Genomic DNA, 20,229 nt, shown 5'->3' with positions numbered 1-20,229 from the left:
TGGTTGAGGTGGCAGGGTGGATAATATTTCGCAACATTGTGACTCCTCCAGCTTTTCCACCTGCCAACATGCGTGACCACATGATATTAACACTCCTATCAAATTCAATGGGACCAACTCATTCCTTTTTCATAATAAACTTATGAGTTTCATGAGACTTCAACCTTGTATGATTGACGACCATACAAATCAAAACGAGTCCTTGATGAATATCCACAGTTAGGTGGCTACTGTTTCTTGGCTTTTTTCTTCTTCTTCTGAGCCTTGCTGGCGTCTTCGTGGGCCTTTCTCTTGGCCGTCAGTTTGTTTGCCTGCGAGGGGACACCTCCATGACCAAGGCCCTTCTCCCCCGATTGCTCAGATTGGCCAGGGGCCAGCTCTAGGAAAAGTCTTGGTGGTTCCAAACTTCTTCCATAGAAGAATGATGGAGGCCACTGTGTTCTTGGGGACCTTCAATGCTGCAGAAATTTTTTGGTACCCTTCCCCAGATCTGTGCCTCTACACAATCTTGTCTTGGAGCTCTACGGACAATTCCTTCGACCTCACGGCTTGGTTTTTGCTCTGACATGCCCGGTCAACTGTGGGACCTTATATAGACAGGTGTGCCTTTTCAAATCATGTCCAATCAATTGAATTTACCACAAGTGGATTCCATTCAAGTTGTAGAAACATCTCAAGGATGATCAATGGAAACAGGATACACCAGAGCTCAATTTGGAGTCTCATAGCAAAGGGTCTGAATACTTATGTAAGTAAGGTATTTCGGTTTCGTATTTTTTATAAATTTGCAAACAATTCTACAAACCTGTTTTCGCTTTGTCATTATGGGGTATTGTGTGTAGATTGATGATAATTTACTGTTACTTAATCCATTTTAGAATAAGGCTGTAACGTAACAAAATGTGGAAAAAGGGAAGGGATCTGAATACTTTCCGAATGCACTGTATCTATTTAACTATCTCCATCGACAGGCAATGTGACGCAGTGATGGCATGTGAGGTGCCATGTCAGTTTGGCCGGTGCAGAGTGTAGGGGACTCACCTCTCGGGTCGTCCTCTTCTTGCCAAACATGATCTTGTCGTACAGGTACTTCTCCTTCTTCTTCATCATCATGATGGCCAGACGCTTCTCCTCTGCCTTCTCCTCCTGCTCAAGGCGCACCTTGTTCCCCACGGAACCAGTTTCCCAGGGTTTCACTTTGCCGGGGGTCACCTTCACCCCCAAAGTCTGCAGGGACAGGAGAGAAAAGATACTTCTAAGGGTGTGTCCAAAATGGCACTGCGCCTTACGATAACGTTTTATGTTGGATGAAACAGGCCATTCAGATGTTCAAACGTGTAGAACAGGGATCATCAACTACATTCAGCAACGGGACGATTCTTGAGCGGAAGGTCAGGAACATCATTCATAATAATTTGTATACTGCAAATTGACCGCAAGAAACCCAAACAGATATAGTATTTGACTAAAACATAATTTCAAAACCTTGCTTACATTTGTATACGATCACGTCTCTCTTATGCGTGGGAATACTTGGAACAACATTTCCAAAATTAAAAATCACGTGGAGCTGATGTATTTATTTTTTGCTCAGAAAACTTTAGGGGGGGGCAAATACAATCACCCGAGGGTCAAATTCAGCCAGTTGGGGAACCCTGGTGTAGACCGCTAGGATTATCTCACCTTGCCCTCGGCTCGCTTATTCTCCATCTTCTTCAGATTCTTCTCCTCGGTCAACTCTTCTTCGTCCACATCGTCATCACCCTCTTCTTCCTCTTCCTCCTCATCATCATCATCCTCTTCTTCTTCCTCCTCCTCCTCATCTTGTACTGAAATAAAAAAAAATATTGTTGAACATTTTAGTTAAACGCAACATACATCATGCAGGCGCAGAAACATGTGAAGCAGAGATACAGGTATGTGCAAAAATAATGGAAACTCTTCAGTAAATGAGGGACACAAAGTATATTGAAAGCAGGTGCTTCCACTCAGGTGTGGTTCCTGAGTTAACTAAACAATTAACATCCCATCATGCTAAGGGTCATGTATAAAAATGCTGGGCAAGCCATTATTTTGGCCACCATGGCTATGCCCTGATAGGATGACAATGTCCCTATCCACAGTGCACGGTTGTAGGGCCCTATAACATCTGTACTCCTTTTAGTTTTTCCCAAATTCTGTTGTTTTTACAGGTTTCCGTTTTTCGATAAAAAAAAAAAAAGAAGTCCACAACAATGCTTGAACCACATCAAGAGACCTCGAGGGTAAAATCTAAGAATTGTGGATTCAACTGCGCACCAGCCAGAGACCGTTGTTCGGTTAGTGATGTTTCTGTAGCGCTCATGTGATTGCAGTTTGCAAAACAACTGGCCACTGGATTGATGCAAATAATCATGACATCATTCTGCCAGGTAGGCATAGGCTACTTTGTATTAAACATTTAATTGAGAACCTTTCCATCTACCAGAAGACGGTTGTCATTACATTAGATTCACCGCTAAAGGCTACAGAAAGTGGTAGACAAACGCACACAGACGGGCATTCCTGTGCCATTGCCTCTTCAGAAAGTTGAAGGAAAATACGAATCACTGATGCATTTTGTTCATGTCTTATAATAATATTGAGCAAATTAATGAATTTTCTAATAAGTTCAATACATTTAGTTTTTTCTTCCATTTTAATGTCTGGATTCCGTGATTCCGTCCGCAACGCATATATTATAGGGCCCTACGAGTGGTCACTGAATGGTTTGATGAGCATGAAAATGATATGCCATTGCCGTCTTAGTCTCCAGATCTCAAACCCAATTGAACACTTATGGGAGATTCTAGAGCGGCGCCTGAGACAGCGTTTTCCACCACCATCTTCAAAACACCAAGTCATGGAATTTATTGTGGAAGAACAGGGTCGCATCCCTCCCATAGAGTTCCAGATACTTGTAGAATCTATGCCAAGGTGCATTGAAGCAATGAGCCCAACGCCCTACTAACACAATTTATGTTGGCATTTCCTTTATTTTGGCAGTTAACTGTAGGTTGCATAGGAAAGGGCACCCCATTACCCCCACAGTGCACTACTTTTGAGTCTGGCTCTGCTCAGCTCTTACCGGGCTTCTCGCCGCGCTGCAGGGCCATGAGCTTTAACTTCTCCGGGGGCACGTAGTCGCCGTCCTTCTCCTCCACGAAGGGCGACAGGTGGGGCGGCAGCGTCGTCCCCAGGAAGTAGTCCTCAACGGGCAGGCGCATCTTGGCGTTGATTGAGTCAAACACCCACTGGGGCTGGATGTAGTACCTGGAGCAGGACACGACCACCAGACACACGGTTACAGTTACACACCTGCCTGCCTCCTTTACGACCAAGGTTTCTACACAGATATGGATCAAACTGGGTTCAAATAATAGCTGTCTTCTTTCAAATACTTTAAGCGTTTGATCCAGACTGTCTGAAGTGCCAGATGGGCGGAGTTCGCACCTTTGGGACAATTCCATTGTGCCAGGTTGGCTCCATTGGGATATTTATACAGTCAGTCAACCCAACCAACCTTTGAATGTAACATTTAAACATTCCAAAAAGATTTGAGACCATTCACACATTGGCAAGTTGAGGATGTGTTGTATGTATTGATCACAACAGCTAAAGACATGAAGGTTTGGACAGGGTTAGCAGGCCCATTATGTACCCTGTTTAAAGCTAAGCTCTATGAAAAGGGATAAAGGGGACAAGGTCTGAAAAGGGGGGGGTTGTATTTAGTTTTTTCCCCAAAGATAATTCATGCAAAGATTTTGAATGAATGGCAAGACATTGGCAACAGCTGTAATGACTACAGATAAAGTTGTATGATCCGTTGGGTTCCCTTCACCTGTTGATGTACTGCTTGTCCAGGTCAGGCCTGTCCACAATCTGATGGGTGATTGTCTCGTCGGTCACTTCGTAGGTGCCACCAATGCAGAGGGACTTGTCCCAGGACACCTCAGCACCAAAACACCTGACAGACAGAGAGGGATGGAGATCAATAAAAAAAAAAACACTTCCCAGGGTGCCATAATGGTTGTGGCGTTGGGCTGGTTCTCACCTCAGGATAAAAGCCAGTGACTCTCTTGGAACTTCCCTGTTCAGGAAGAACTTGAGCCCCTCAAAAAGCCTTTTCTGGGCCTCCTGCTCTTTCTGCACCTTCTCTCTGGCCTCCATATTCTCCAGGTCCTCCTGAAGAAAGAGAAAGAGAAAGAGAAGGGGGGTGAAAGGAGTTTTTAGAAGGGTACACAGGCAGTTAGTGGGATGGGATTGGTTTCATCATGTTGTTTATAAACACCTCCCTTGTAGCCATAGAGGAGTGTTAGCCAGTCTAACACCTCTAATGAGGTGAATCCATTGGGGGAAAATGTAGCTCTCTGTAGACCCACTGATTTGCAGTGTTTCCTTTATTCCCTGTTTGTTTGGCCTCTCAATCCATCCTTCTGTGAGCAATTAGTTAATCAGCTATTTTTATCCCAACTTCAAACTGCCTAACAATGATTTATAAGAACATCAACATCCTTCAAATATCGAGGATGACTTTTGTATCAGAACTATCAATTTACATCGAGTGGGCGCTTCAAATAGTTCCTCCACCCACGTCCTGAAGATTTGGGAAAGAAAGTGCTTTCTAAATGGAAGGAATGAAAGGTGAACGTGGCAGGCATTGGTTATAACACACTCCTGACCACCAGGTAGCTAGTTTATTCAGTGTGTCTCCTTACCCCCTCGGTAGGGAACTGGTCCAGCTGGTTCTCCTCCTCCTCTGCGGTGGCGACCACCCGTGCCAGGCTGGCACTCAGGGCTGACAGTTTCTGTTTAGCGCATGAAACGCACAGGTTCAGTTTACACACAGCTTAAAAACAACACATTTCTACTGATAGAGTAGCATCAAGGTAGGGCAGTTAGCCCAGATCAATAGAGAGAGGGCTGGCTGTCCTGTCTGACATATACAGGAATCCTCAAGTTAATATAAGGTCTACTCATCGATTTATATCAATCCATAACAGTGATGAAAGGCCCACCTCCAAGTAGCTCTCTGAGTCCATAGCGTAGTCCTCCTCGTGCTCTGCCTTCAGCTCCGACTCAGCTTTGCTGTCCAGCTGGAGAGAGGGGTGGAGTTAGCAACAGCTCAGACACACAACTAGCTGGCCAATAATCTCTTTATACTACAAGACAATATATGTTCATCGACAAAAATAACATGGCTACAAAAAAGGCACCACTTGTGACGTGAGATAGTTGAAATGGTTCTCCGGGATCGTATTCATTAGGGCACACTGTAGCAAAATGTTTTGCAACGGAAAACAAAAACGAGCATTTCTTATTTGACTTCTGGTAGCCCCTCCCTGTTTCAGTCAGTTTTCTTCCGCTTGGTGCGTAATGAACACGATGCAAGTTTAGGCCAGGTACTGGGTTACCTTGGGCGGGTAGACCAGGTTGAGGGTCTGGTAGAGGCGGAAGTTAATGAAGCCAAAGAGGGTAGTGTACATCTCTGTGAAGGTGGCCATTACTCTGTAGTCCACATCTGTCGGGTGCTGGGGGAGAAAGGACAGATAATTATTGTCTGAAAGCTTGTATTGTAGAGTCAATGTTAAGGAGAGCCATTGCCACATACACTTATCAAGCTCCTCTAATTTACCCACATTTAACAGCATCAACTTAAATTGAATTTGCCTTGAAACAATAAAGAGCAAGTGGCAGTATTAGTTCTAAAAGCACTCTTGATCATTTCACCACAAAACGACTAACAATGTCCTATCAACAATTTACAAAGTGGAGTCACAAACCTGACTGTTCCCTGAAATGTGAGTGTCTTTCAAACAAACTTGTCACCATCTTCGCAAACAGCCTATAATTTACCTCTCAAAATCAACTGAAATCACCAGGCCCCATGAAAGAGATGGGAAGTCAATGCTAAGTCAACAAGCAGAGTTAGGGAGCTACAGAGATAGTGAGGAGAGAGTATAGAAACTTTCAGTGAATAGTAGTAAATTCATAACACTGTTTAGTTACCAAAATGAAAATGTTCTTCTGCCCCATTTTTCTTAAATAACCTATTACAACACTTGAGATTTGAGAACTTGTGGGTCTGTAGCCTGCCTGAATAACTAAGAAGTCTTAATTGATTAAACAAATACATTAACTTGTGCCCTATTGAGACAAAACTCAGTGACTGAATACATTTGAAAATGGCTCTTTGGGACTTCCTGCTTGGTGAGCGACAGAATGGCCATGTAGAAAACAAGCTCCCTGTCGGTTGTAAATAATTCACCCCCAAATTCATATTTTCAAAACTCTAATATATAAAGCTTCAGTATAAATGAGTGGTGGAGATAGAACAAGAAGTCAGTATAAGTTTAAAAAACGAGTTAAAAACTTGAATAAAGCTGAAATGGATGAAGACACACACAGCCCTCAACAAGCAAGGCAAGATGGCGACGACGACTGAGATGGAGGAACCCGGCGAAGGAAATGCTGATAAGTATTAGCAGGAAAATCTGCAAACTTAAAACTGAAATGAGAGGGAAACTTACTACATTCAAGGACGACATTAAGAAGGAAATAAAGGAGTTAGAGGAATTAAAACACGAAGTTACAGCGAGGCTCCAGGAAACTAAAGGGGAACTTCACGCCCAAAGTACAGCTTTGAAAGGGGCAGAGACACGGATCGGGCAGCTGGAAGAACAAACAACATGGAAATTGGTGAAGCTCTACTCCAGTCACTGAAACAACAACGAAGAATACAGGAGAAGCTGACGGACCTTGAGGAAAGGTCCAGGCGCAACAATATCCATATTTGCAACATTGCTGAGGAGGCAGAGGGAAGAGATATGCCCCAATTCAAAGAAGGTTTATGCAAAAATGACAGATACAGATCTTCAGATCCAGAGAGCACACAGAGCACTTGCTCAAAAACCAAGTGCCGATCTACCCCCTAGATACATTGTTGTCAACTTCCTTCAATACAATACGAAGGAAAATATTTTTGAGCAAAGCCTGGCAGAAGATTAAAACATGGAACACACATACTGTCATTCGACCACAATTACGCTCATGAGGTTATTCAGAGACGCAAATCCTATGCTGGACTGAAGAGAGCTCTTAAAGAAAAAGGAATACGCTTTCAATCCCACATGGACAAGATGAGAATCCACTGGGAGTCCGAGGGTCAACAGCAGTGTGGCCCAAGGCAGCGCAGGACATGAGGAAGAGGGGATTCAGTATCGAGGAACCGGCCGGAGGAGATGACGGGCACAACAGCATCACCAGTGAGGGACAACTACAACGAGGGTCGACGTGGAGGCGTGTGGGAGGGGAGCGCAATAGCCTATAAGGATTAAGGCCAATCGTTAACATACTGACGTATCATTATATCCAGAAAATTATCGCTCAAAACGCCGTCCGTAAGGCCGACTGTTTACTTTAACAACGTTTTATTTGGAAACTCACAAACTAATTGAATCTTTCAAACGGAACACTGACTCATTTTGAACAGTAACCAAGACTGTGGGGTGAGAGTCGGAAACTGGTCCTAGCTAGTCTGTGGAGGGAGAATTCGACTATCTCCACACTGCTAGAGAGGGGCCTCCACATTGAGTGGGTTTTTCTCCTCGAACCACACAGGGGGTGTGTGGAGAGGGCTTCATTGGGAAACCCATTTTTGGAGGTCTACTTTTTATTGAGATTTTGTACCCAGATGTTCAGGGTTTGAATGTTTTTTTGTTACCTGGTTTGAATACCATCTTGATGTACAAAAACAATGCAACATATGACTAATGACATTAAGTTGGTGTCCCTAAATGTCAATGTTTGAACAATCCTATGAAGAGAATTAAGGTTATTGCAACAACAACAAAAATAGATAAGAAAGCCCAGGCCATATTCCTCCATGAAACACATTTATCACAATTGGAACACAAAAAACTGAACAGGTTTGGTTTTAAAAACACATTCTACAGATCTTTTAAACAAACACAAGAGCGGTTGCGATCCTTATTCCAAACTCAGTTCATTTTGAAAGTATTAAGGAAATGAATGACAAAGAGAGATTTACGGTAGTACAGGGGAAAATAGAGGTAACGTTTGTTAATGTTTATGCCCCTCCAGAGAGCAACAAGTTCTTTTTACAAATGTATTTGAAACCATTGCATCAGAAGCAGAGGGGATTGTAATTTGTGCGGGCAATGTGAACGTGGTGTTAAAATCATAATCTGGACACGACCAGTACTAAGAGAAATAAAATGGCCCTTACAATGTTGATTAACACCTCATTGATAAAAACTGGGACTGATTGATATCTGGAGGGACCTCCACCCATTGGAAAGGGATTATACCCATTACTCACTCTATTCTAGGATATATTATTTCCTTATAAACAGAGGAGATAGGTATAGAGTGAAGGAATGTGGGATTGGGGTATCTGATGTATTAGACCATAGTATAATTTCTATGGCCATACATCTAAACTGTAGGAAAATATATATTGTGTGGAGATTGAATGTTGGAATTTAGAACAAGGTAACGGTAGATCAAATAAAAATGGAAATAAGGAGATGTATAGAGGAAAATGACAATGGTGAGGTGAATCCTAATATTCTATGGGATGCAGTGAAGGTTGTCATTCGTGGGAAACGAACCGCACTTACAACATTCCAGAAGAAAGGTAGATTGGCTATATATCCGAATTTGAAAGATATGGAATAAAAACAAAAGATCACTTGATCCATTAATAATAAAATAAATAAAAGAAACAAGGAGAAAAATAGATGATATTCTTAGTAACGAGACTTATTGAAACAGATTTTTGAAACAGACATTTTATGAGGCGGGCCCTAAAGCTACTAGACTGCTAGCTAGACGCATCTGCAAACAGATAGCAAATACAATTTATACCATAAGAGATCCACAAACTAGACAAATTAAAACACGGACCTATAACCATAGCGCATATATTTGAGGACTATTACAAAAACCTGTATACTCAACCACCCGCAGCAGACGATATAATGAAGGAGTTTCTTAATTCTCTGGATTTGCCATCTATTGGGAAAACACAGAATGACACCCCCACGGCACCCATTACAGAGGTAGTGAGTGCAGTTACTAGACTTAAGAACAACAAATCTTCAGGGAGCGACAGCTTCCTATCAGAGTGGTACAAAACCTTTGAGGAATTGACCCCATTGCTTGGATCATTCTTCAATTGAACCTTGAAGGAGGGCCTTATTCCCCCATCGTGGAAGGAAGCTATTATTTCAATAACCCCCAAAGAAGGCAAAGATAAATAATTATGTAATAGCTACTGCCCTGTGTCAATTTGAAATGTAGATTAAACTGTATACTTCAATTATATCCAAGAGTTTTGAGAAGTTCATGCCAGATTTAATTGATGAAGACCAAACCGGATTCATTAAGGGTCGTCAAACATAAGACAATATTAGAACGTCTTCACATTTTATCAATCCTATTCAAAATGGGGAGAAAAGTGCAGCTTTGGTTAGCCTAGATGCAGAGAAGGCTTTAGATTGTGTGAATTGGACATTTCTATATCAAGTTCTAAAAAGGTTTGGATTTGTATGCACTCACTAACTGTAAGTCGCTCTGGATAAGAGCGTCTGCTAAATGACTAAAATGTAAATGTAATGTAAATGATTTAAGGAAGAGTCAATCAAATGCATCAAAGCCATTTATCAGAATCCGACAGCTAGAATAAATGGGAATTTGACAAACAAGATTAACCTCAGAAAAGGGGCACACGACAGGGTTGTTACTTGTCACCGATCCTTTTCACCCTGTATATAGAGCCTCTAGCCCAGGCAATTAGACAGAGAGAGAACCTAGGGGGTATCACTGTGGGAGAAGAGGAACATTTCACTGGACTATTTGCAGACGATGTCATAGTATTTGAATAACCCAGAGGTAGGTTTCCCTAAACGGATGAATCGATTAGAGGAATATGGTCATTATTCTGGATATAAATTGAATGTGCTTAAAACGCAGATCCTGACATTTAACTATTCCCCTTATCTAGAAATTAAGACAAAATTACTTAACCAAAGATTCCCTCAAAATATATATAAAGCTAACTACGACCATATAAATGTTTTGAGATGGTCCATACTCCATAAGTATGAATATTGTACCCAGACTGTTGTACTTATTCCAATCTCTTTCAATTATAATGCCTCAAAGTCAATATAGAGTATGGGACAAACTGATATTGAGATTTATCTGGGATGGTAAGAAACCTAGGATTAGATATTGCAACTTCCCAAGGATAAAGGAGGAAGGGCACTACCCAACCTGAGAGAATATTTCTATGCGGCACCACTCAGATACATAGTTTACTGGTGTGATAGAAGTTACTCTGCAATATGGAAGGATATAGAGAGGAGCATAATGGGAAAGCCAATCCAAACATTGGTGGGAGATAAGAACCATTTAAGACCATGGAGGACATATTGGACCCAATAACAACATTCACATTAGATATTTGGTTTGATATGGTCCGGAAACACAAATTGGAGAGAGGAAGTAGGATGATGAGATGTTGTGCATATGATGTCAAATGTCAACCTGGCACATATGATCCAAGGTTTAAACAATGCGTTAATCAGGGTATAATGGCATTGTGTACTATTGTTGAGAATGGGGAAATTATGATTTTTCAGGATCTAAAGCCAATGTACAATTTGGAAAATAATGATTTTTTTTTAGATACTAACAATTCATGGATTACTATATAAAGGGGTAAAGCAGCCAAACTCCCCCATGGACTCAAATTGAGTTTTGAGAGCTATTAGTAAATCATAGAAGGCAAGTACATTTTCAGGTAATCTCAGTATTGTACCACAGCTTGATGGAAAGTAAAGATAACTCAACCTTGTACATCAAGGAAAAATTGGGAAAATAAATCAACTTTATCTCAGAAGAAGAGTGGAAGAACATGTGTAAAACAAAACAGGCCACCACTAATTCAAGAATATGGAAAGAGTTCTGTTGGAAGAACCTGACGTGATTCTTTATTACACCTAAAATTAATTGTATGCAACAAATTTGTTGGGAGAATGTGTGGACACATGGAAGCTAACCACTATCATATCTTTTTTTTTTTTTGTCATTTAGCAGACGCTCTTATCCAGAGCGACTTACAGTTAGTGAGTGCATACATTATTTTTTTTATTTTTCATACTGGCCCCCCGTGGGAATCGAACCCACAACCCTGGCGTTGCAAACGCCATGCTCTACCAACTGAGCTACATCCCTGCCGGCCATTCCCTCCCCTACCCTGGACGACGCTGGGCCAATTGTGCGCCGCCCTATGGGTCTCCCGGTCACGGCCGGCTACGACAGAGCCTGGATTCGAACCAGGATCTCTAGTGACACAGCTAGCACTGCAATGCAGTGCCTTAGACCACTGCGCCACTCGGGAGAACGAGTGTGGGAATGCAAAACATTTGATGAGTTATGGGATAACGTGTGTTCTACTATTAAAGCCATCCTGGGCTATGGTGTCCCTAGGACTTTGTTGTCTACCTAGGAAATGTACAGGATGAAATAAGGGCATGTGAATAATATATGATTAGGGACCTTCTTGCAGCTGGTAAGAAAGCTTTAACAAGACACTTGTATTAATTAGATCCTCCAAAACTAGATGATTGGTTAGACATTATACAAGAAATCTATAATATGGCAAAAAATGACTTATTTGTTAAGAATGAGGGAAAACGAGTTTGAGGCCAGATGGGAGCGATAGATACGGTTTGAGGCTCAGTTATGGGACATTAACTACTAAATGTGGTTATGACATAACTGTATGTACGTTGTAATGTGAATATTGCACGTAATGTATCCCTGAACCCCGGCCTTTTGCATTTATTTTTTGTATTCATTTTTCTATGGTGAATTTCTGTACATTAGTGAAATAAATCAATAAAAACCCAAAGTATAAATAAAATACGAAAATGGCTCTTTGAGCTGCTGTGATGTGACTCAGCACTTACGTCATGGGCAAACTGGTAGGGCACGAGCCAGGTGATGAGCTGTCCAAGGACCTCTGCCTGATAGTAAATCCCCTTGATGGAGAGGAAAACCTGCCCGGGAAAGCAAAACAATGTCAAGTGTACAGCAGAATACCAGTTATTTTCTTGCCAAATAGCATGCATCTCATTCAGACATATTCAATGTGGACTAACCACCCCAAAAATGCTTTCACAACACTTAATAGGCATCTAACACTGCTACGTCTATACGTACACTGAACAAAAATATAAACGCAAAGTGTTGGACCCATGTTTCATGAGCTGAAAAATAATAATCCCTGAAATGTTCCATACACACAAAAAGCTTATTTCCCTCAAATTGTTTACGCCGCTGTTAGTGAGCATTTCTCCTTTGCCAAGATAATCCATCCACCTGACAGGTGTGGCATATCAAGAAGCTGATTAAACAGCATGATCATTACACAGGTGCACCTTGTGCGGGGGACAATAAAAGGCCACTTTAAAATGTGCAGTTGTCACACAACACAATGCCACAGATGTCTCAAGTTGAGGGAGTGTGCAATTGGTATGCTGACTGCAGGAATGTCCACCAGCGCTGTTGCCAGATAATTTAATGTTAATTTCTCTACCATAAGCTGCCTCCACTGTCATTTTAGAGAATTTGGCAGTACGTCCAACCAGCCTCACAACCGCAGACCACGTGTAACCACGCCAGCCCAGGACCACCACATCCAGCTTCTTCACCTGCAGGATTGTCTGAGGAGGGGTGGGAGGGGTGCTGAGGAGTATTTGATTCTGTAATAAAGCCCTTTTGTGGGTAATAACTCATTCTGATTGGCTGGGCCTGGCTCCCCAGTGAGTGGGTGTGGCTGCCAAGTGGGTGGGCCTATGCCCTCCCAGGCCCACCCATGGCTGCACCCCTGCCCAGTCATGTTAAATACATAGATTAGGGCCTAATGAATTTCTTTCAATTGACTGATTTCCTTATATGAACTGTAACTCAGTGAAATTGTTGCATTTATATTTTTGTTCAGTACATACAGTGCATTCCGAAAGTATTCAAACCCCTTGACTTTTTCCACATTGTTACGTTACAGCCTTATTCTAAAATTGATTAAATAAACTTTTCCCCTCATCAATTTACACACAATACCCCATAATGACAAAGCGTAAACAGGTTTTTAGAAATGTTAGCAAATGTATTAAAAATAAAAAAAACTGAAATACCTTATTTACATAAGTATTCAGACCCTTTGCTATGAGACTGGAGATTTAGTTCAGGTTCATCCCGTTTCCATTGATCATCCTTGAGATGTTTCTACAACTTGATTAGAGTCCAGCTGTGGTAAATTCAATTGCTTGGACATGTTTTGGAAAGGCACACACCTATCTATATAAGGTCCCACAGTTGACAGTTCATGTCAGAGCAAAAAACAAGCCATGAGGTCGAAGGAATTGTCCGTAGAGCTCCGAGACTAGATTGTGTTATGGCACAGATCTGGGGAAGGGTACCAAAAAAATTCTGCAGCATTGAAAGTCCAAGAACACAGTGGCCTCCATCATTCTTCAATGGAAGAAGTTAGGAACCACCAAGACTCTTCCTAGAGCTGGCCGCCCGGCCAAACTGAGCAATCGGGGGAGAAGGGCCTTGGTCAGGGAGATGACCAAGAAACCGATGGTCACCTTGACAGCCCTTCAGAGTTCCTCTGTGGAGATGAGAGAACCTTCCAGAAGGACAACCATCTCTGCAGCACTCCACCAATCAGGCCTTTATGGTAGTGGCCAGACGGAAGCCACTCCTCAGTAAAAGGCACATGACAGCCCGCTTGGAGTTTGCCAAAAGGCACCTAAAGGACTCTCAGACCATGAGAAACAAGATCCTCTGGTCTGATGAAACCAAGATTGAACTTTTTGGCCTGAATGCCAAGCGCCACTTCTGGAAGAAACCTGGCACCATCCCTACGGTGAAGCATGGTGTTGGCAGCATCATGCTGTGGGGATGTTTTTCAGCGGCAGGGACTAGGAGACTAGTCAGGATCGAGGGAAAGATTAATGGAGCAAAGTACAAAGAGATCCTTGATGAAAACCTGCTCAGGACCTCAGACTGGGGCAAAGATTCCAACAAGACAACGACCCTAAGCACACAGCCAAGAAAACACAGGAGTGGCTTCGGGACAAGTCCCTGAATGTCCTTGAGTGGCCCAGCCAGATCCCGGACTTCAACCTGATCGAACATCTCGGGAGAGACCTGAAAATAGCTGTGCAGCGACGCTCCCCATCCAACCTGACAGAGCTTGAGAGGATCAGCAGAGAAGAATGGGAAAAACTCCCCAAATATAGGCGTGCCAAGCTTGTAGCGTCATACCCAAGAAGACTCGAGGCTGTAATTGCTGCCAAAGGTGAATCAACAAAGTAATGAGTAAAGGGTCTGAATACTTATGTAAATGTAATACTTCAGTTTTAATTTTTTTATACATTTGCAGAAATTTTTAAAAACCAGTTTTTGCTTTGTCATTCATTATGGGGTATTGTGTGTAGATTGGGGGGGGACTATTGAATCCATTTCAGAATAAGGCTTTAACGTTAACAAAATGTGGACAAAGTCAAGGGGTCTGAATACTTTCCGAATGCACTGTACACACAATTGTGATGACAAATCCATTTCAGAGGCTATTGTACCTGTAACAGTCAGTATCATTTCTTAACCAATTATGCCTGCACTCATTTTCATTGAGGACCAACTATTTATGTTAGTGAGGACACATCTGCAGTCTTGTCCTTCCTACCTTCCTGAGAGAGCGAGATGTGACTATGTAGTTCATCCACTCCACAGTGAGGCGTCGGCATAGCGTGATGGTCTGGACGTGGCACTTCCCCGTGCGAGCAAAGGTGGAGAACAGGAAGCACATGGAAAGGGCGTCGTCGATGTCACGGAGGGCATCGATGAAAGTGGGGTACCTGGCACACAAATAGACCCAAACATAACCCTGATCAGATAACCACAAATGTAGGACATCCTTTACAAATGTTATGCTGACATGAGCCGTAAACAGGGAACAACGCCACAGAGATCTTATTAGATTATTATTTACTACTGAGTGGCTGCGGTTCCGGAATTTCTGGAACCCGACTTGCCGTGGCTATTGATATGAAGATTTCTGTGCAGGATTTGTACTCTTTTTAAGTAAATACCTGCAGTGAACTTGTGCAATATGTTAGGAGATAAAGCAGATTGCCTTCATTTCACCTGTCACATTAATTTACATTGTGAAGCTTACCATAGTTCCCCAGAACAGTTGAGCCAGTAACTAGGGTTGGGCGGTTTGCAGATTTTCATATCGTCTTTCTGTCCTTCTCACATTCCGGGATTTACAGTATTACCGGCTTAGTGCACAAGGGGGCGCCAGAAAACGCAAAAAGACCATTGGGCATATGTTACCAGAATGCTAACAAAATTAGCACAAGTAATAGCGAATTTCCATAGAGGCTGCTTGCTAAATATGCTAACGAGCACAAACGGAAAAAAACTATTTGTAAAGACAGGCAATCCAGTTCATAAAGTTATACATGTATAGGTAGGAGCTACTGAATGTCATTTTTCGTGACTTTGTACATTAACAAGCAAATGTGAACGAGAGACATTGGGCAACTGAACAAAGTTTTGATGCATGCTTGTCTTCTCTGAAGCAGCATGTGAACATACACACCCTGTGTCTGTTTGGAGTCGCTAGGGCAACAGGCCTGCCTGCTCTGAGAAGATGGGGGAGGAGCAGACGGGCCCAGAATAGAGAGGAGAAAATAGGAAATCAAGATAGCGGCAGCTGTACAGATAACTCCTCCAAAGGGCTTTGACTTCTCAAACACGGCAGGAAGCTTACACAATATGATGCCCCGTCACCTTATTAATTAAGTAACTTAATTAGATAACTAGCAAGTTAAACTTAGAATTCTTTATTTTTCACGCAGGAAAAAAAGATAAAACGCGTAAGAAATCTCTTGCTGCGTTTTCTAAACGTAGATCAAAAATGTAAGATGACCCTTAAGCAAAACATTAGGAAATGTAGCTGGCTACAGTATTTTAATGATAAACATTAGAAATATGATGGCCATGCATAGTGTGAGCAGCAGCTACAGTGTCAGGGCTGGGCGATACGGCCAAAATATCATATCATTCTTTTTTAAATTTGACAGTATGACGGTATTTTATGTTTTTTTAATAATACAAGTTATACATTTGCTTTATGAGTAGTGCGTGACCCTAGGGTGGCGACACATACATTCTACATTATTTCAATGGGTCTCTCTCCATTGTGATAGTTTTTTACTGTTCAATTAAAACTTCAACCAAAAATAAATGTCTGCATTTCCTGCACTCATTTGAGATCATTTCCACACTGCCACATTGGGCTGCATGATATGGGCAAAAAATCTAGGCCATATTTTTAACCAAATGTTTCAATTGCAATTTGTCTTGCAATTTAGATCAAAACACTTGGGTGAACTGTTGGAATCATGGAAAAATAATTATTATTCTAATTCTACAGTTAGAAGATAATAGTGGGCACTTTGAATACAGTGTTAATTGACATGACAATGAATGAAAATGCCAGGGAGGAGTTATTGTGACAGGGTAGGAACCAAATGTTGGTCAGTGTTTCCTAGGGGACCCTATAACATGTAATGTAGCCTAACATTTTCTCTTAGCTACTTCATGTAGCTAACATATTCATGCTTCGCCTATTCCTCTTTCATTTAGAAGATACTGTTGCACAAACAACATGCTGATTTAGGCCTACACCGTCACTGATATCAGGCTGTATAGCCAGCTCCGTTTAGTCTGACTTAGTACATTTAGCCAGCTAACTAGCGATTAGCAGATAACACGACTTAGCCACAACTTGCTAAGAAAATACAAACTAGCTGTTTGCAGATGTAAGAAACAATTTAATAGTGTAACTATAGAACGCTTGTAGATTTATATTAAAAAGTAAAGTGGAAAGAGCATCGTAGTCATCAACATTGTTGCATGTGGTGCATTGACCAGGCAGACTGAACGCAAGTGTCTCGTGGTCGAGCAACAACAAATGCGCTCCTTGAGTGACAGGGGGCGGGGCAAGTTCTGTGTGGAAAGCAGCATGGAGAGAGAACTGAAGTAGCGGAGTAAACTATAAAAATGGGTGTTACACATGGCATTACATTTAACAAACCAAACATTCAAATACAGATATAGAAGGTAAAGTAAAAACCCAAACTGGTCTGTGCATCAAAACTGATATATAGTAAAATACGATATACCGCCCAGCCCTACATAGTGTGCGTAAAATAACACATGCATAGAACGTGATCCAGATCCTTAGCTTTGAGAAAGAGGCTTCCGGAAGGGCGGCAGCGAAAACTCTGTATTCACAGTCACGTTCTATTTTCTATACACTGAGTGTAGAAAACATTAGGAACACCTTCCAAATATTGAGTTGTGCCCCCTTTTGCCTTCAGAACAGCCTCAATCAGTCAGGTCATGGACTCTACAAGGTGTCGAAAGCGTTCCACAGGGATGCTGGCCCATGTTGACTCCAATGCTTCCTACAGTTGTGTCAAGTTGGCTGGATGTCCTTTGGGTGTTGGATCATTCTTGATACACACGGGAAACTGTTGAGCACAATAAACCCAGCAGTGTTGCAGTTCTTGACACAAACCGGTGCACCTGGCACCTTCTACCATACCCTGTTCAAAAAGCACTTAAATATTTTGTCTTGCCCATTCACCCTCTGAATGGCACACATATACAAACCATGTCAACATTTTCTCAAGGCTTAAAAATCCTTCTTTAACCGGTCTCCTCCCCTTCATCTACACTGATTGAAGTGGATTTAACAGGTGACATCAATAACAGATCATAGCTTTCACCTGGATTCACTTGGTCACTGTCATGGAAAGAGCCTAATGTTTTGTACACTCAGTGTATGTAACTATATGCTCAACATTGCCATCTCCTGTTTGCAGTTGGCGCTGCAGTGGATTGAGACCTCACCTCTCCTTGATGATGTGGTCCAGTTTGTAGCCAGGCTTGTTATCTCTCAGTCTCTCCACCCCGGTCCATTCTGCCTTTCCATATGCCTTCCTCAGTTTGCGCACAAACACCTACCGGAGACGGAACAGGACAAGGCAGCCTTACTAGATTTGCCCCTTGATTTGAAAATAGTGGACTGGAAATTCACTGAACGGTACGAAAATGTCAATAAACACACAACATGTCTATATAGTAGTCAAAACAGTTGTATAAAACATTACCTTGTACTCTCTAAACTTTCGAACGATGGGCTCGTGCAGGAGGAACCGGATGTCTTTGAGCAGGTAGAATGTACGGGGGGCCGTGGAACCCTTGTTCACCTTCTTCTTGTGCTTGGGCTCATGAGGGTAGATGCCTTTCAGAATGCACAGGCGTCTGTGTGGAACAGTGGACGAACATGCAGACTGTCAATTTGGCATAGCAGAAACTGATTGAGGCAACCATGCTATTACATCCACAACCAGAGTACATGGCCGTATTCGCTAGACACCACAGGGAAGATAACGGACTGAAACAAGGAGGGACTACAACTTACAAAACACGTATTTTCCATTGCAAAACTTTTGCTACAGTGTACAGTGTGTACTAATGAATACGACCCAGGTTGTGGCGGGTTAGTAGTAACGTTACCCAGTACCTGAAATCTGCCAGGCTCAGCTGCAGCTTCTTGCGGGCTTTGTTCCGTGTGATGTAGTTGGTGGCAGAGCCCCTCTCATACTGAAACAAGACAAATGGGTTTACAGTTACTCACAAGACATGAAGACAGTAAACGATGTGTGGGGTATTGGAGGAACCTGGCTTTTAGCTAGGGTGTCACTCTTAAATTGTTACTAGAAAACGTGTAACCAGACTAAAGAGCAAAAAGGTTGATGCTGACAATGTTCTGCACATCTTTTATCACTATTTAGTACTCTGTCTTTTTTATGCCTCAGGTGAAGATGTAACGTACTACCGTAGCAGCTAGGCTAACGTTAACTAGCTAGCATAGAAGGGTTGAAAACAATCTGCATCAACGGCAAAGGACTCGACTAGACCGACGTAGAACTACAATAGCTGAGTACAAAGACGTGTTTCATGCAAGGGATCTATTACAAAAATGTGATTATTAGCAAGATTATAGTTTTATAGTTATCTAGTAACAGCTAGCTAAACATGTTCGGCCTAAACTCATAGCTAATTCTGTGCTCAGAGAAACTAGCTAACTTTAGCTGTACATAGCTTGCAAAATTGTTGGATAATTAATTTGACAGACAGTGACATCCTTACCTTCTTTTTCTGTAGACCCCCCATTTACAATAGATATATTCGTGTTATTATATAAATGACTTTTAAAAAATGGTTTTACTTCCCTAGACAATCATGTAAACACAACCGCCACGAAAAAACACCGTGGCTGATGCACGTGTTGTGTGACATGCGCGGAATAAACTCGCAGGACCCCGACACCTCAAGCTGTCCATTTTTAGGCCTGAATATTATTATAATTTCTAAGACCTAAAACATAAAAATGAATCAGTGAAGTTTGGATGACCTATGTGTATCTATTTATTCATTGGAAGTCAGTTGGATTTTTAAGGATTCATTCAAACACACACAAACACACACATATATTCCTAAAGAAAATAATGTATTTTTTACTCTATACAAAATTAGATTTTGAATGCTTAGCAGGACAGGAAAATGGTCCAATTCATGCTCACGCACGTATCAAGAGAACGTAAATGGTCATCCCTACTGCTTCTGTTCTGGCGGACTCACTAAACACACATGCTTCGTTTGTAAATTATGTCTGAGTGTTGGTGTGCCCCCAGCTATCCGTAAATAAATAAAAAACTAGAAAATTGTGACTTTTGGTTTGATTAATATACGGAATTTTAAATTATTTATACTTTAACTTTTGATACTTAAGTATATTTGAGCAATTACATTTACTTTCGATACTTAAGCATATTTAAAACCAAATACTTTTAGACTTTTACTCAAGTAGTATTTTACTGGGCGACTTTCACTTTTACTTGAGTCATTTTCTATTAAGGTATCTTTAACTTTACTCAAGTATGACAATTGGGTACTTTTTCCAGAGAGGATCGAGAGAGAGAGAGAGAGAGAGTGAGAGAGAGAGTGAGACTGACACTGACTCATTAC

General features: G+C 41.8%; 1 protein-coding gene across 1 annotated transcript; it reads right to left on the bottom strand.

The window, feature by feature from the left end:
• Positions 1 to 205: 205 nt before the first annotated feature.
• LOC121550248 (pescadillo homolog) lies at positions 206 to 19,505 on the bottom strand. The gene is made up of 15 exons (XM_041862421.1): positions 19,351 to 19,505; positions 18,722 to 18,801; positions 18,306 to 18,459; positions 18,046 to 18,155; positions 14,804 to 14,975; positions 12,018 to 12,107; positions 5,433 to 5,549; positions 5,037 to 5,114; positions 4,737 to 4,826; positions 4,073 to 4,203; positions 3,860 to 3,985; positions 3,107 to 3,291; positions 1,684 to 1,829; positions 1,042 to 1,227; positions 206 to 311 (listed from the first exon to the last, which is right to left on the bottom strand). The coding sequence occupies exons 1-15, from the start codon at positions 19,372 to 19,374 to the stop codon at positions 228 to 230; spliced, it is 1,773 nt and encodes a 590-aa protein (XP_041718355.1). The 5' UTR covers positions 19,375 to 19,505; the 3' UTR covers positions 206 to 227.
• Between the last annotated feature and the right edge of the window lie 724 nt (positions 19,506 to 20,229).

The sequence above is a fragment of the Coregonus clupeaformis genome, chromosome 18 (genome assembly GCF_020615455.1).
Source record: "Coregonus clupeaformis isolate EN_2021a chromosome 18, ASM2061545v1, whole genome shotgun sequence".
Lineage (NCBI taxonomy): Eukaryota > Metazoa > Chordata > Actinopteri > Salmoniformes > Salmonidae > Coregonus > Coregonus clupeaformis.
The sequence above is the reverse complement of the archived record's forward strand: the minus strand, read 5'-3'. Positions and strand labels throughout refer to the sequence as shown.